Genomic DNA, 14,608 nt, shown 5'->3' on the forward strand with positions numbered 1-14,608 from the left:
AATAGCAAAAGCAGTGTTTGTGGCGGGATGTTCTTACAGATGCCACATTTTTTCAGCGGAGACAGACGTGCACTGAGGAGAGTGAGCGTACTTTGTTGGCTGCTTAAACAAAATTGTTTCAACCTATTTTTAAATCATTAAATGTGAAAGTGAGAAATGTTTTGCCTCCGTCTGAAACTATGAATTTTTACAAGCTCCTTTTCCTTGAAAAATGAAGCAAAAACTTAAAGAGCAAATATTTGTGTAAGAAGCAACACCATCTTTCATACTAAAAATGCACATAAATTAAAAATACAGGACTGTATCACTCTGTATTGACACTTCAGCTGTTTTGTAGCTTTTACTATATATGAAAGCAAACTTTTAAAGTTAATATTAAATGTGAAACATTGGGATTGTGCAATAATTTATTTGAAAAATTCTTTTCCTCCACTTTCTGCTGCTTAGAACTTGTAACTTCAGTGGTGCCTTAACAGATACATCTACCGTTTAAACAGAAGGCTGGAAGACTACACAAGACAGGCCTGTTGACTTCACCTTGGATACCAACAAGGAACCAGTTCACGTATCTTTTCTCACTGGTGAGGAACAGCGTGGCTGAGGAAAAAACTCGCACCCTACGTTTTGTCATCTCGCAAGAAGAAAGTGCACGACCGGTCACATAAAAGAGAATAACCGCAACCTTCCTTTGGAGCTGCAGCTACAGCACTCTGATTACTGCTTTCAGGATGAGCCTAAAAATCTAGATTCAGGAATTCACAGGTGATAGTCATGACGATCTGCAACCTGCCTGAGCGAGAAATGTATTTAAGATTCCTACACCTAGCGGCACTGGATTCTTCTTGACAAGGCTCCTCCTTCGGGCAATTAAAAAAGGAACAGAACTAATCAATAATCTGTTGATAACCCCACCTCCAATAGTGCACGCTCCGAGCAGGTTCACGATATTAATGTGGTTTCCAAGGTAACTCAGCACTTTAAGCTCTGACATCAAGGCTTCTCTTTCTGTCAAATGGGCACTTGCTGCAAGGCAAAGCACAACGTTCAGCGCGTAACGCACCGCCCAGAAGGAAGTGAGAAAAAATTGTACGGTACCTTACAGCAACTCACGTTTTAACATCTTTACTGCTACTGTCATAGCAGCATCAGATTTAAACAGACCATAAGCGGTGGCTTCAACAACTTTTCCAAAAGCTCCAGCACCAAGGGTTTTACCTAATGAAGCAAAACAAAATACTCTGTAATGACTCGGAGCACTTCTTTCTGGAGGGTTCAACATTTTATTTTATGATATCAAGTAAGCTATTGCAGATATGCCTGCTTGCTTTTTGTCCCAAGGTAAGTATGAGCAATTAGCGCTATTTGCATTATCGCACAACATCTTTTTTGACAAAACCCTGCTGTGTTGACCAAAGTCTCATATGAGATCTGAAGGTTTCACCTTGCAGATGAAGTTAAATAAATCCAAACTAACCAAAACTCAACCGGTTTCTAGGAAATTCCCATTTGTGATCATAAGGAAGCTGCGTTGGGTCTATGTAAACATAGTTGTTTCCATTTATTTCTTCAACAACTTTCCACTGAACTTCGTATTTGGGCTTCTGGAAAAGAAAGAGGACGGCTGTCACCACCGAAGCCTCCACAGGCAGCTCACATGCTTTCCTACTTCAAGCAGAGGGGCTTCTGATTTTTACCTGCAAATATATATACACCAGGATCATGACTATGATGCACATCAGTCCTGCAGCGACTCCAAACGCAATGAGCAAAGGGGTGAAAAGGGTATGGGTACGGATTTGTTCTGGAAAGAAACAGAGAAAAATTCTGCTTAAATACCGAACAAGAAAAGCTATTAAAAAGTTGCAGGTGAAAATCCTTGCTTCTTCCTTGTGAAACATGATTTGGGGGTTTTGACTTTCACAGACATGCTCCAGGTCCACCAGAGTGGCTTTTCTGAATGAGCTGGGGGGGACAGAGCTGGCACAGAAACCATCCAGTTTGTTGCCTCGGGAGTCTCGGCTGCATCAGTTCAGGAAGGGGTGACACTCAGTCAAATTGGGTTAAAGAAAGAAGCTTTTTTCCCAAAGTCCTAATTTCTTCTCTTTTTTTCCTCTCCGAGTACGATCTCTACAGCACAGTCTTTACAAGTAGAGGTTGTGCCGAGTAGTGAAGGAATACCATCCCAGTAAAACCCATCTGCCTCAAATCTGGCTTATTTGTTTATATGTTATATCTGGGTGTAACAGAGAAAAAAAGAAGCAGCAGAACATTTGAACAAGCTGCAAAGAAGAGCACAGATTTACAAACACATTTCGAGTCATCTATGTTCTAGTGCTTTTTTTTTTTCCCCCCACAAACCCACAAACACTGCCACAAAACTCATAAGCCCTTTTGCAGTATGTTGTTGTTACTTCATTTACGACAGCAGGGCCCTTAGGCTCCAGTCAAGTTCGGGACCATATTTTCCTGAGACATTGCAAAAACATTTTAAAAAAATGCAGGGTTGCCTTGAAAAAAAAATAAACGATGGCCTAAATAGTTAAAACAAAGGCAGGAAAAGAAAAAGGGAGACAGAGAAGGAAAGCCAGTGTAATGCTGTAGGTGGTTTACCCCCGTGCTGCACAGACAGAAGACAACCAGCTACCTGCTGCGCTGCAGATCTGGCGCCGTAAAAAGATGATACCACAATATTCACTGAAAAATTAAAGCAATGCTTTGATGGGCAGAACATGTAGCATAATATGTTATCGTACCCTCAGCCACAGGACCCTAAACTTTCTTACGGCAAAGGTAAACCACTTAAAATCCTCTTACAGAAAGAGCTGAAGGGCCCCCACGTTTTATGGCCTCATTCACTGCAGCCGTTACCTTTAATAGCAAAGTTGAAGAACGCAGAGCTGCGGTCCCCGTTGCTGGAGGCCTCACAGCACACGGTGCCGGTGCTCCTGAACATGCTGGCGTTAATGGTGCTTTCCACCAGGATTCGTTCAAACGACGGCACCGATGAATTTGTGTAACTGGTTTTGACGTCCATGGGGGATATTGTCGGTGAATCAAAACACCTGGGAGAAACAAGTCTGACAGTTACCTTCCATGGATTGCTACCTGGAATGGATGACAGGTCCTGCTGTTGAGGCAGACAGTCACTGCCAGACCACCAGATAACCAAACAACACTGCTCAATGAAGGGGTTCAGCTGAAGATCTTATCCTTGAAACCTAGCCTCCCCATAATGTCTCGGTGGGATCAAGTGCACCCTCAGCAAGTTTGCCGATGACACTAAGCTGAGTGATGTGGTCGACGTGCCAGAGAGATGGGATGTCATCCAGAGGGACCTAGACGAGCTAGAGAGGTGGGCCTGAGCAAACCTCATGAAGTTCAACAAGGCCAAGTGCAAGGTCCTACACTTGGGTCGGGACAATCCTCATTATCAATACAGGCTGGGGGATGATGTGATAGAGAGCAGCCCTGCAGAAAAGGACTTGGGGGTACTGGTGGATGAAAAGCTGGACACGAGCCAACAATGTGTGCTTGCAGCCCAGAAGGCCAGTCGCATCCTGGGCTGCATCAGAAGAACCATGACCAGCAGATCCAGAGAGGTGATTCTCCCCTTCTACTCTGCTCTTGTGAGACCCCACCTGGAGTACTGTGTCCAGCTCTGGAACCCTCAGCACAAGGACATGGACCTGCTGAAGCGAGTCCAGAGGAGGCCACAAAGATGATTCACGGACTGGAGCACCGCTGCTGTGAAGACAGGCTGAGAGACTTGTGGTTTTTCAGCCTGGAGAAGAGAAGGCTCCAAGGAGACCTTAGAGCCCCTTCCAGTACCTGAAGGGGGCCTACAGGAAAGCTGGGGAGGGGCTGTTTGCAAGGGCATGGAGCGATAGGACGAGGGGCAATGGTTTTGAACTAGAGCAGGGCAGGTTTAGATTAGACATTGGGAAGAAGTTCTTTACAATGAGGGTGGTGAGACACTGGCACAGGTTGCCCAGAGAGGTGGTGGAGGCCCCATCCCTGGAGACGTTCAAGGCCAGGCTTGATGAGGCTCTGAGCAACCTGATCTAGTTGAAGATGTCCCTGCTTATTGCAGGGGGGTTGGACTAGATGACCTTTAAAGGTCCCATCCAACCCAACACATACTATGATTCTATACACCAAGCCTGACCCAACAGGACACCACGAGGTCTTTGCCTGTGCTTTTGGCTAGAGATACCTACAGGTCTGTAAGTGCTATGGGTTTTGTACCGTTCAACCTGCATCTCCAACTTCAGCTTCAAGCACTTGTGGTCTATTACCTACTCTTGAAAACTGTCCCCAAGCATCGTTTTATTACGGCATTAAAAAAATCCATGATGTACATACACCACCAACAAGCTTGTATGCAGCCACAAAATAGCCAGTTCCATTCTTGCGAGATTCTGCCTGTCCTTCATATGTCACATATTTACTACATGAGCACACAGTTAAGATTAAAAAAAAAAGGTGCTATTTAAAAAAATTAGGGAAAGAACAATTATTTTGGGCATAAAACAAATTATACAGGTGGGAAACCCGTGACTTCCTAGTACAAGATCCACAAGCACAATGGAAGTCAACCAAAACCTTAAAACATGCTCTACAAATGCTGGCTTCACAGCGAAACCCTACAGTCTTTTTAGAAACATGGTAACTAGACATCAGGTTTGATTCGTAACTTGTTTACTTGTCATACGCTTCATGTGAATAGAAATCTAATTACTTTATGTCTGGAAAAATTATATCATTACACAATAAAACAAAAGATAACAGCCATATTCACAAGTGAGCCTGTGACTGTCACTCTGTGAAATTGCGTATAGAACGTGTTGTCATTTGGGGCCAAACTGATACAAACCTTATCTAGCTTGCAGCAGGGAGAAACTCTGGCTTTTGCTTTTCTGCAGCAGAAAATATTGGTTATTTCCCCTTTCAAAGACGGAATGCAAAGGGGAATAATGAAACGTACCCCCGCCTTCGCCTCAAACCACTGCAAATAATGCAATGCCGAAAATGGTGAAAACAGTGATGCAACGTTTGAACGTAACTGTTACCGAGTCATTTTATGTCCTTAATTTTTAAGTATAAATCGGGTGTGTTGCCTTTAGAATAACTTCTGTAGACTCTGGTTTACTTAACTCACCTCTGCTCGGTTCCTGGGCAGAAATACCAGTATATGGTCGGGGCTGGGAATCCAGCTGCCACGCACTGGAGAATACCATTGCTAAGGATATCCAGAGTGAGAATCTCCGGTTTTGCTGCAATAAACAAAAACGAGAGTCACGCATTAGAGGAACACAGAATTTGCACTGTCGTTTGCTCTTCAGCCCAGCAATTTGTGTGCGTCATCGGCCATGGAATTACTCAGCTGAACGGAGCTTTGCATGTTCAAGGATGTCCAGGTCTGAATTGGTGTTCTGCAAGCACTGACCATCTGCGAAAATATCGGTTCTTATACTGAATGCTTGGGCTGGATTTCGGAAGAACACCTTACTGAGTATTTGTTTTGATGAAAGATCCTGAACCAGCAAAGCCCAGAGCTTAAACAACCCAGAGAAGCATGTGCTTGGAACAACAGCGCAGTTCCCGTTCCTGCACGGCGTGACTTCACCCACCTGCAAAAAGGACAGTTTCTTCACAGTTATAAGTGTACTAAATCTGTCAAACCACATCTCTCTTACATCTGCCCTCTGTACTAAATATTACCACTGCAGCCAGAAAAGGAACTACAGTGCAAGGCAACCAGTGCAGACAAGAGTCCCCACAGAGGACACACGTCCCTCTAAGACACCGCTACCGAAAGGCCCCACTGCCTAACTCCCCGAAACGCTGCACACAGAGGAAGCTACATATTACGCTGAACATATTAGCTTTCCGAACAATAATTCACGATTGTTTTGGTAATTTAGAAAGCAATCTGGCCAAGCGATGCCTCCCGCCGCGTCCTGCACCGGAGCTGGTCCCACGCTCGGTTCGGGAACTGCTGGTTTTGGTATGTCAGGAAACCAGAGCAATCAGATGGACTTCACACGCTTCAGCCAAGGGCACCGTCAACGCTCTGGCAAATATTAGCAAGATGTTTTTCTTTGAGAAACTTGAATTAGAGGCCTTATTTCTCATAACTACCTTAGCTTCCTTGCAAAACCACCCCCAAAAAAAGTTAATGGGAAAAACCCGGACTATTTTGCACTGATGCTGCTCACCTGACAGGTACAAGTTAAGACTCTATTATCAGTTAACACAACTTTACAGGAACGTAAGATGAACTTCTAATACTCTAGAAAGCTGTGAAGCGGTATAGTCTACGCTGGGAAAATGCCAATTTATTTCAGATAAAATCCACGTACAAAGCCTGCACGGCGTCAGTTTTTTAATGAATATTCCACTTGCTGATTAAATTAGAGGCAATAAAGCACACGTATATTCTCCATCACATAGCATCTCCTCATGACTCATGTTACAGGAACCGAATGTTCTTTCATTGCTAAATCCGCATGTTGTGTTTTATGCAAACCACCAAGGACCAAACATTGTTGCAAAACGCTGAGACGGGTTTTCAGCATTACTTGTTTGGTGAGGGACTTTTTGGGAGCGTGCAGCATCTCACTCACTCATCTATCTCAGCGCTTCACGGAATACACATAATCCACATTTCCCGAACTCCTGTAATAGTTGGATTTTGAAATTGTAATTAACAAATCTACTACCCATGCGCAAGCAATTTGTTTAGGTATATGCTATCACAGAACGGTGGGGGTTGGAAGGGACCTCTGGAGATCATCTAGTCCAACCTCCCTGCCAGAGCAGGGTCACCCAGAGCAGGTTGCACAGGAACGCGTCCAGGCAGGTTTGGAATGTCTCCAGAGACCGGAGACTCCACCACCTCTCTGGGCAGCCTGTGCCAGGGCTCTGCCACCCTCACAGTAAAGAAGTTTTTCCTCATGTTGAGATGGAATTTTCTGTGTTCTGTTTTGTTTCCATTGACCCTTGTCCTGTCGCTGGGCACCACTGAGAAGAGTCTGGCCCCATCCTCTTGACACCCGCCCTTTAGATCTTTATAAGCATCAATGAGATCCCCTCTCAGCCTTCTCTTCTCCAGGCTAAACAGCCCCAGGTCTCTCAGCCTTTCCTCACCAGAGAGGTGCTCCACTCCCTTGATCATCTTCGTAGCCCTCCGCTGGACTCTCTCCAGCAGTTCCTTGTCTTTCTTGGACTGGGGGGCCCAGAACTGGACATATGCTGTGTTGTAGGCAACATTACAACGCAACGTAATTGAAGAAATGAGAGAAATGAAAAGTCAAGTGTAAGAGGAAAATGAACATTAAGCCCCGGAAAAAATATTGTGCCACACTGGGGCCGCACCTAGTGCTCTGAGTGAGGGAAATGAAAATGCCCACATCACTCAGGCTTTTTCTATTGTAAAAACCTAAGTAAAAGCATGTCCACGTGGACTCACCCTGCAGCAGCGGAGGGCGAGGAGAAGCCGTGCAGGGCAAATGCCTCCAGCAGCCCGGGACAGGGTGGTCCAGCCCTGGTGCCACGGGGAGCCGAGCTGCAGCAGCCTGGTGAGAAGCCCTGCCCCGAGAGCAGCCCTGCCCCTGACGTCCCCGGGGCAGCGCTTTGATGTGGCGATGGGCACGATCAGCCCGAGCTTCTTCCTCACCCACCACTAAAGATGCTCCAGGGGATGCTGGAGCAAAGACGGACTGGCTTTGGCAAACAGATGCCAAGCTGTCACCGAGCATCTTCTTCCTAAAACAGATTTTATTGTGCTAGATTTTATGACTCTCACTGCCTAATTACCCCTGGTATCAGACAGGCTCCTAATGACTAGACTTTGCTTACTGTTTCAGCTTTAACCCTTTAAATATTTAATGTTTCATTACATTACTTGGCATATATACATATCCATAATCAGTCATTAGATGTCTTAAACTTCTAATTTCACTAAGTTTATTAACTGCTTTTCTGCTTTTATTAATGTTGATTCTGAATGTAGCAAAGGGGATTTCTAAAAGGTCACTCCTATTTTAACTCAATGCTCTTGTGCATTTAATTGCCTTCTATTGCCGATTTCCTTTTCTTCATCATTAACAAAGCAAATGTCTAAAAAGTAACGTTTAATAGGTATTGTCTGTCATCCCAGTCAAAGAGAGCGAGCTTTCCTCCTGGAGCCACATTTTCTGGATTGGAACAAATCTTTTTCTAATATCACGGTGACTCCTCATTTGTTCACTGCATATTCCAATGACCAAAAAATCACTGAGCTTGGCTTCACGGGATCTACGACACCGTGACCGGTTTTGTCTTTGCAGCATGAGCCCCGACTGCACAGGTAATATTTTGTTGACTATAATTAAGCCCAGCTATTATTTTGCACTAAACTCAGATACTAGTTGGAAGATTCCTCCACTAATTGCTAGACACATTGTACCTTGCCACTCTGGAGATTTCTACAATTTCTTAATTGTAACTCAGTTCGGCATGCTGCTTGTCAAATTGCAATTTTCTCTTTGGCTCCTAATTTCAGAGCTCCTTCCTTACTTTATGTCACATTTACTATGACTGACTACATTATTTTTTTTTTTAAGCAATTTAGTATTGTTTCAGATTAGCATATGCAATTGCTAAATGTGTTTAAATCCAAGGCAAGCATTTCTGCACAGGGTTTTTCATGTCTTTCACCAAATGCTTCAGCATCGATTCTTGTTTATGTGAAGACATTCTCCTGATTATGAATCCTGTTTTACCTGTTTGATTACTTTCTGCTGATTACTCGCCCGAGCCAGAAGTGTAAACATCACGAGCTACATCCCAGGAATTTATGGAAAATCCCCACTGACAACAATGCCAGGTAGGACACACCATTAGATCAGGATCTGACCCACCCACACATGACTCACAATGTCAAATAATATGGTATGTTGTTGTCCAGTTTGTGTTTCACACCTAAATGATGGAGCATCTTACAAGCTACTGAAATTATGAGGTTATTTTTCTTAAAAACAAACCCGTAGAAGGATCAATCCATTTCACCTCTTCCTTTCAAAGTGAAAAAAATACTTGCAGGAGCTTAGTCAAAATGCCAAAAGAAACTCTTTTTGAGTCAAGTGTGTCAAATCCATCTGTTTCAGCAATGTCTGCAGTCCATGCAGGGCCACAGTGCTTGGTAACCTGGGCTCTGCTGAGATGGCTTAAATGCCCTCATCATCCCAAGGCTGATCTTACAAGAGCAGCAGCTGAAACAAGAGGGAAGACGTGAATGCTGCTGGTGGCACGGACAAAGCATTCAGAAGAACTAAGGCATCCATGCTCCCTTCTGCGTTGGCCATACTGAGGAGGGCCACAAAGATGATCAAAGGGCTGGAGCACCTCTCCTAGGAGGACAGGCTGAGAGAGTTGGGGTTGTTCAGCCTGGAGACAAGAGGGCTCCAGGGACACCTTATAGCCCCTTCCAGTACCTGAAGGGGGCCTACAGGAAAGCTGGGGAGGGACTCTTGATCAAGAAGGGTAGTGATAGGATGAGGAGTAACGGTTTTAAACTGGAAGAGGGGGGATTTAGATTAGATATTAGGAAGAAATTCTTTACTGTGAGGGTGGTGAGGCACTGGAACAGGTTGCCCAGAGAAGCTGTGGATGCCCCATCCCTGGAGGTGTTCAAGGCCAGGCTGGATGGGGCTTTGAGCAGCCTGGTCTAGTGGGAGGTGTCCCTGCCCGTGGCAGGGGGGTTGGAACTAGGTGAGCTTTAAGGTCCCTTCCAACCCGAACCATTCTGTGATTCTATGATTCTATGATTCCCATTCTGGTTTTCTAAGGTCAACTCCAGTGGTTTTCAGCTTTTATCAAGTAGCAGATTCCTTAAAAGCGGCAACATGGAGCTCTGCACTGAGAACTGACACCTTATGATGACAAAACTGTTGTGTTTTTTTTTAAGTTATTGGGCCCAGACTGCTCCCAAGCATCCAGCAGAGCCTTCCCAGTAATTAAACTTCTGGCTCAACAATTTGCTCCACTAATCTGTAAAATAGTAGAATTATGCCTCATGACTGTAAGCCACACTCATCCACGGTGGCAAAGGACATCTGCGGTCGCCAGTGCCCTCATCTCAGAAACCACAGCTAGGAAATGGAAAAGGCACAAAGAATACAAATTACAATATTCACAGATGAAGGAAGAAATGCCGTGTTCTGAAAGGAGCCCAAGTGACACTTCTAGACCCAAACTATGGCACTGCTTATAGTGATGCTACAAACGTTGACCTTCAGTGATAAATGAGAAGAATTCAGAAATTAATATCAAGGATTTTGTGCGTTTGTGGATGTCTCCATAGTCCTCTCCATTAGCCTATGCCCAGAGAAGGACACGTCGCTGCTGAAGCACAGCAGCAGCACAGAACGGCACTTGCAGCACATTCACTCACTTCCCATACAGTTCCTCCCGCTGGGCTTGAAGGCATCATTGTCTACCTCGTCTTAGTTTCTCCAGCCTGCCTGCAGTCCCCTCCTGGTTTAATTTTCCTTAAGCTTGGCCTTTAGCATCTGCCAATATTTGTCTGCTGAGAGCATTAAATTCTCTAACGGGATGGCTCTGCTAAGAAGGGCAGGGTTTCCTGAAGGTTTCACTGAGTTAATTTGGAAGTTTAGCTTTTGCCTTTGAAGAACATTATTTGGAACTGAGACCGATGCTTTTTTTTACCATGTCCCAAAGATGACAGCACACGTGTCTGTAAAGCTATGCAGATTTCTCTAAAACAGCGGCGATCTATATTATTACACAGAAGTATTTCGATGCCAAAGGGCACAAGCGAATAATTCTCCTGACAAGCTTTCAAACTCTGCATCCAACTCAAATAAATGAGCGATAATTAATAGCTTAACTTGGCTGCCAAAAATGCAAATTATAATCCCTGTATATCCTGCTGCACCTTAAATTATCAAAGCTTTATGGTACATGCTTATTTTTGAGATTGTGTTTCCAGGTGCTACAGGGTTTTTACTGCATAACCTATCTAGCTGCTCTCTGGTAACCTCTAGAATACATTTGCTAGAACGTAAGGTCACGCTGGAGAGTCGGTGGATTTGTGCAAGTACTCTGCACTTTGATATCTTGACATTTAAATAGTTTTCCAGCATGTGCTTCAGTTCAGAAAGCCTCTCGTATGCTGAACCACACTGTGACATCTTGTGCATACATTATGTTGTATAAAATACAATGACTGTGATAATGAAATATTTCAGACTGTTCACTTTACTTACTTTTCACATAGACATTAAATGTTACAGAGGAGCTGGCATCAGAATTGGACACAAAAAATGTGTAAATGCCTCCTTCTGTTCCTTTTAATCGGGTAAGGTGAAGTTCACTTGTATAACTGCAAAGGAAAAAAAATTTAGCATTACTGATGCTCACAACTTGCGGTGAACGGAAGCTGCGGAGTGAATTACTAGCGCGCCGTCTCCTTCTGCGGACAGTGTCCATGCCGACACTCTTAACCTTGCCTTATGACGGCCTTTTGCGCTACAGCATCCAGAAGTTTTGCCACGTCTGACACCCAGGTGCGTGCCCACATCACAGCCCAGCACCAGGCTGGGACCCCCGGCACGCACCACCGCCTGCTCCTTTTCTCCAAGAGGAGGGAACCCCAGGCACGCAACCCAGGCCACACGTGCTAAGGTGCCTCGGTGGATTTCTGGAGGACCGGGGCTCAGGAAAGAACAGCCCATGGCAGAAGTACAAGCGCTAAGCTTTTGCCCAGAGCACTGGGCTCTGCTGTGGTGGCGCAGGGAGGCTCTGCACACAAACGGCTTCACATTTTTAATTTTGCTTATTGGGCAGGACTGGCGCCTTGGAGGTGAGGGGGGAGTTTGTGGCCCCCTGGTCCTCAGATGGTGCAGTTAGCTCAGCGCTATTCCAAATCTAGGTCGGCAGACTTTGCACCAGTTGTTGTGGTAAGCCACGTGGACTACGAGATCTTTTATAATCACAATTTTCTCACCATCTCCATTTTCATCCTTGCAGAGCAGACTCTAGTTTTCTGTTCCAAAGTGAAATCGATAGCACTTACAATCATTCGTATTACCTGTTATTGCCCACAGTCTTGAACTTGACATAATGGTCTGATGAATTCTGCAATGTTTCGTTCATGTACATCCAGACTTCTTCCTTCGGTTTCGGATATGCCTCATATTCAACTGTTAAATTTCCATTTTGTCCTGCATTTATATCTATTGTGGTATTCATTGTTGCAAACAAACGGACAAATCCTTTAGCTGATGCCCAGAAGAGGAGAAGAAAAACAATTTCAGGGCCATTTAGAAGACTGTCAGTACTCTCACCACACTTAAGACTACTTCAGGATCCAGTGATCAAACATCCCACTGTGAAACAGGAAACCTTATCTCCAAAGCAGAACTTGAACCCTCACCTGCCAAACCCAGGGCCACCGGCTATGTCTAGCGATGAGGCACGGGACTTAAAGCAGCCTTGAGTGCCTTAACAGAAATAATTCCATCTTCTGGTGATAAATAGCCTCTACTAGCTTTTGGAAAAATGCAAGCATGTGCTTGCTTCTGCTCAAGTATTTACATTTTTCCAAAAAAATCAAGAGTCACTAAATGTGAATGTGTAGTACAAAAGAAACACTAAGAAAAAAGCAAGATAAATTGATCATTTATGACAATATACTAGAGTATTTAAGGTTTCTTTGTCAAGTGTAATTAAGAACAACATTACAAATGAAGCTATTAAAAACTGTAATTGGAGAAAAATGTGCAAAGTCCACAGGCCTGGATACCAATTGTCTTAAACTAAGGCATTTCTGTTCATCTACTGCTGGGTCTTAATCTTTTCTTTGGCAGATACCATTTATCATTGTGCAGTTCCGTTCCAAAACATCATGTGGAGCAGCACCCTTACTGCAATGGTTTTAATTTCATTAATAAACTCATCAGCTTCAGGATTATTCACTTTGAAAAGACAAATTTTTTCAGTCCCATTACAAAAACTCACGTGGGAATTATCAGTTTGACAGGCAGATTGCAATTACAATGAAACACATTTACTGAGAGCGCTTGAATTTAGACCAAAAGTCAATCTCGGATCCCTGCTTCTTCCCACTTTCTAGTAATCAAACTGCTGTGGCCAGCTGGGCACCTGAGCTCGGGAAAACCGGAGCCAGCGGGGCTTGGTGAAAGCATATGGAGCTGCCAGAGCATTTGACAGCTGCTTCGGAGAAGAAAAGATGAAGCAAACTCACAGCAGGCAGGTATGCTCTGAAAACGCTCTCCACCATTAGAAAAGAGGAAAAGGTTTTAAGTCTGGAAACTGAAGATTTTTTAGCTCCTCCGCAGAGCTTTTTTTCTCTTTTTCTGTATAAACACAGGCTCCCCTACGCACCCTAGATTCAAAATCGGACCCGAGAGCCTGCAAATGAAATTTTAAGATTGTGCTATCAGTCCCTGAAACAGTTCTATAAACTGTTTATGATTAGGTAAATCAACTATTAAAAAAATAATCAGGAAATTTACCAAAAATACCCCTTATTTCTTGTAAATCTTTTGGCTAATGTTAAAGAAACTGATATAATCCCAGGATCTCTCCAGTACACGCCATTTACCACTTCCCAGCACCCTGGGAGCTGGCACAGTTCAGATAAATATAGTCAGTTTGAAAATGAATGGTGAAAGGCATCCAGGAGACAGAGGTTTTTATATTTTAAGTCAAATTTGAGAGGGTGGGGAAAGTATCTTGAAAAGGAAAGACTCCAGCTTTTCTCTGGTATTTTTTATTAAATACGAACTCGGCATTTTACTAAATACAAACTTGTTACTCTATTTTCTACTTTTTATAATGCCACGCTTTATTTTAGTCCCCAGACCTTCCAAAGTCAATCCTTTTTAAAGCCGCATTTGCATACTCAGTAGTCCTCAGAATTTCTTTAGTTAAGAACTTCCCTCCTCTTACAATAAAAGCTTTCATATTGCTCCCCTTGGGTAAAAGATTTTCTTTCATACTTCACACTGTTTCACTCTTTTACATATGAATTTAGTCTCTCATGTAACAAAACGCGGAGAACGTCCCCGTTGTTACGAGCCCTACCCCCTCGAACGGCGGAGGAAGGTCAAGGGCACTCAGACCTCTGCCACTGCTGAAGACCTGACCCATATCGGTCAAATACTTCTGTTTTCTTTAGGGAAAAGGGAAAGTAAAAGAAGCAATGCAGCAGGAGTATCTGTGCAACAGAAAATCAGGTTTAAAAAAGGAAAAAGGACCCAAGGCTACACTTCCCGCAGTTACTACGCCCTGGAATGGTGAGGAACTGGAATGGTTGTAGCCAACGACGTAGACGTCTTCAGAATGATCTTATTAACTACAGCAACGTGTCCTTAATTTATCAAATTAGCAGGCTTCGGCAGCTTTAAAATTCAAAAGGCACCGTGTGTCACCTAAGTTAATATACAGCAGATTCTAAACGACTCTATTATTAAACAAGGGGAGGGAGGGAGTTCGCTCATTGTTAGGGGACATGATCCAAAGCCCGTGGAAGTGTTGGGTAGTGGATTTATCACGGGGGTGAACTCCAGAACAATTTCAC

At 43.9% G+C, this 14,608-nt stretch overlaps 1 protein-coding gene across 2 annotated transcripts in view; it reads right to left on the minus strand.

The window, feature by feature from the left end:
• Window positions 1-14,608, minus strand: part of KIT (KIT proto-oncogene, receptor tyrosine kinase) — a 58,703-nt gene that overhangs the window by 14,069 nt on the left and 30,026 nt on the right. For both annotated transcript variants that reach the window (XM_054202580.1, XM_054202582.1), the window contains exons 6-13: window positions 12,095-12,284; window positions 11,271-11,386; window positions 5,159-5,273; window positions 2,869-3,062; window positions 1,695-1,801; window positions 1,475-1,601; window positions 1,111-1,215; window positions 913-1,023 (exon numbers count right to left, since the gene is read on the minus strand). In XM_054202580.1, coding sequence (XP_054058555.1) covers window positions 913-1,023; window positions 1,111-1,215; window positions 1,475-1,601; window positions 1,695-1,801; window positions 2,869-3,062; window positions 5,159-5,273; window positions 11,271-11,386; window positions 12,095-12,284 — 1,065 coding nt within the window. The remainder of the gene's footprint in view (window positions 1-912; window positions 1,024-1,110; window positions 1,216-1,474; window positions 1,602-1,694; window positions 1,802-2,868; window positions 3,063-5,158; window positions 5,274-11,270; window positions 11,387-12,094; window positions 12,285-14,608) is intronic.

This window comes from Rissa tridactyla, chromosome 5, assembly GCF_028500815.1.
Source record: "Rissa tridactyla isolate bRisTri1 chromosome 5, bRisTri1.patW.cur.20221130, whole genome shotgun sequence".
NCBI classification, from domain to species: Eukaryota; Metazoa; Chordata; class Aves; order Charadriiformes; family Laridae; genus Rissa; species Rissa tridactyla.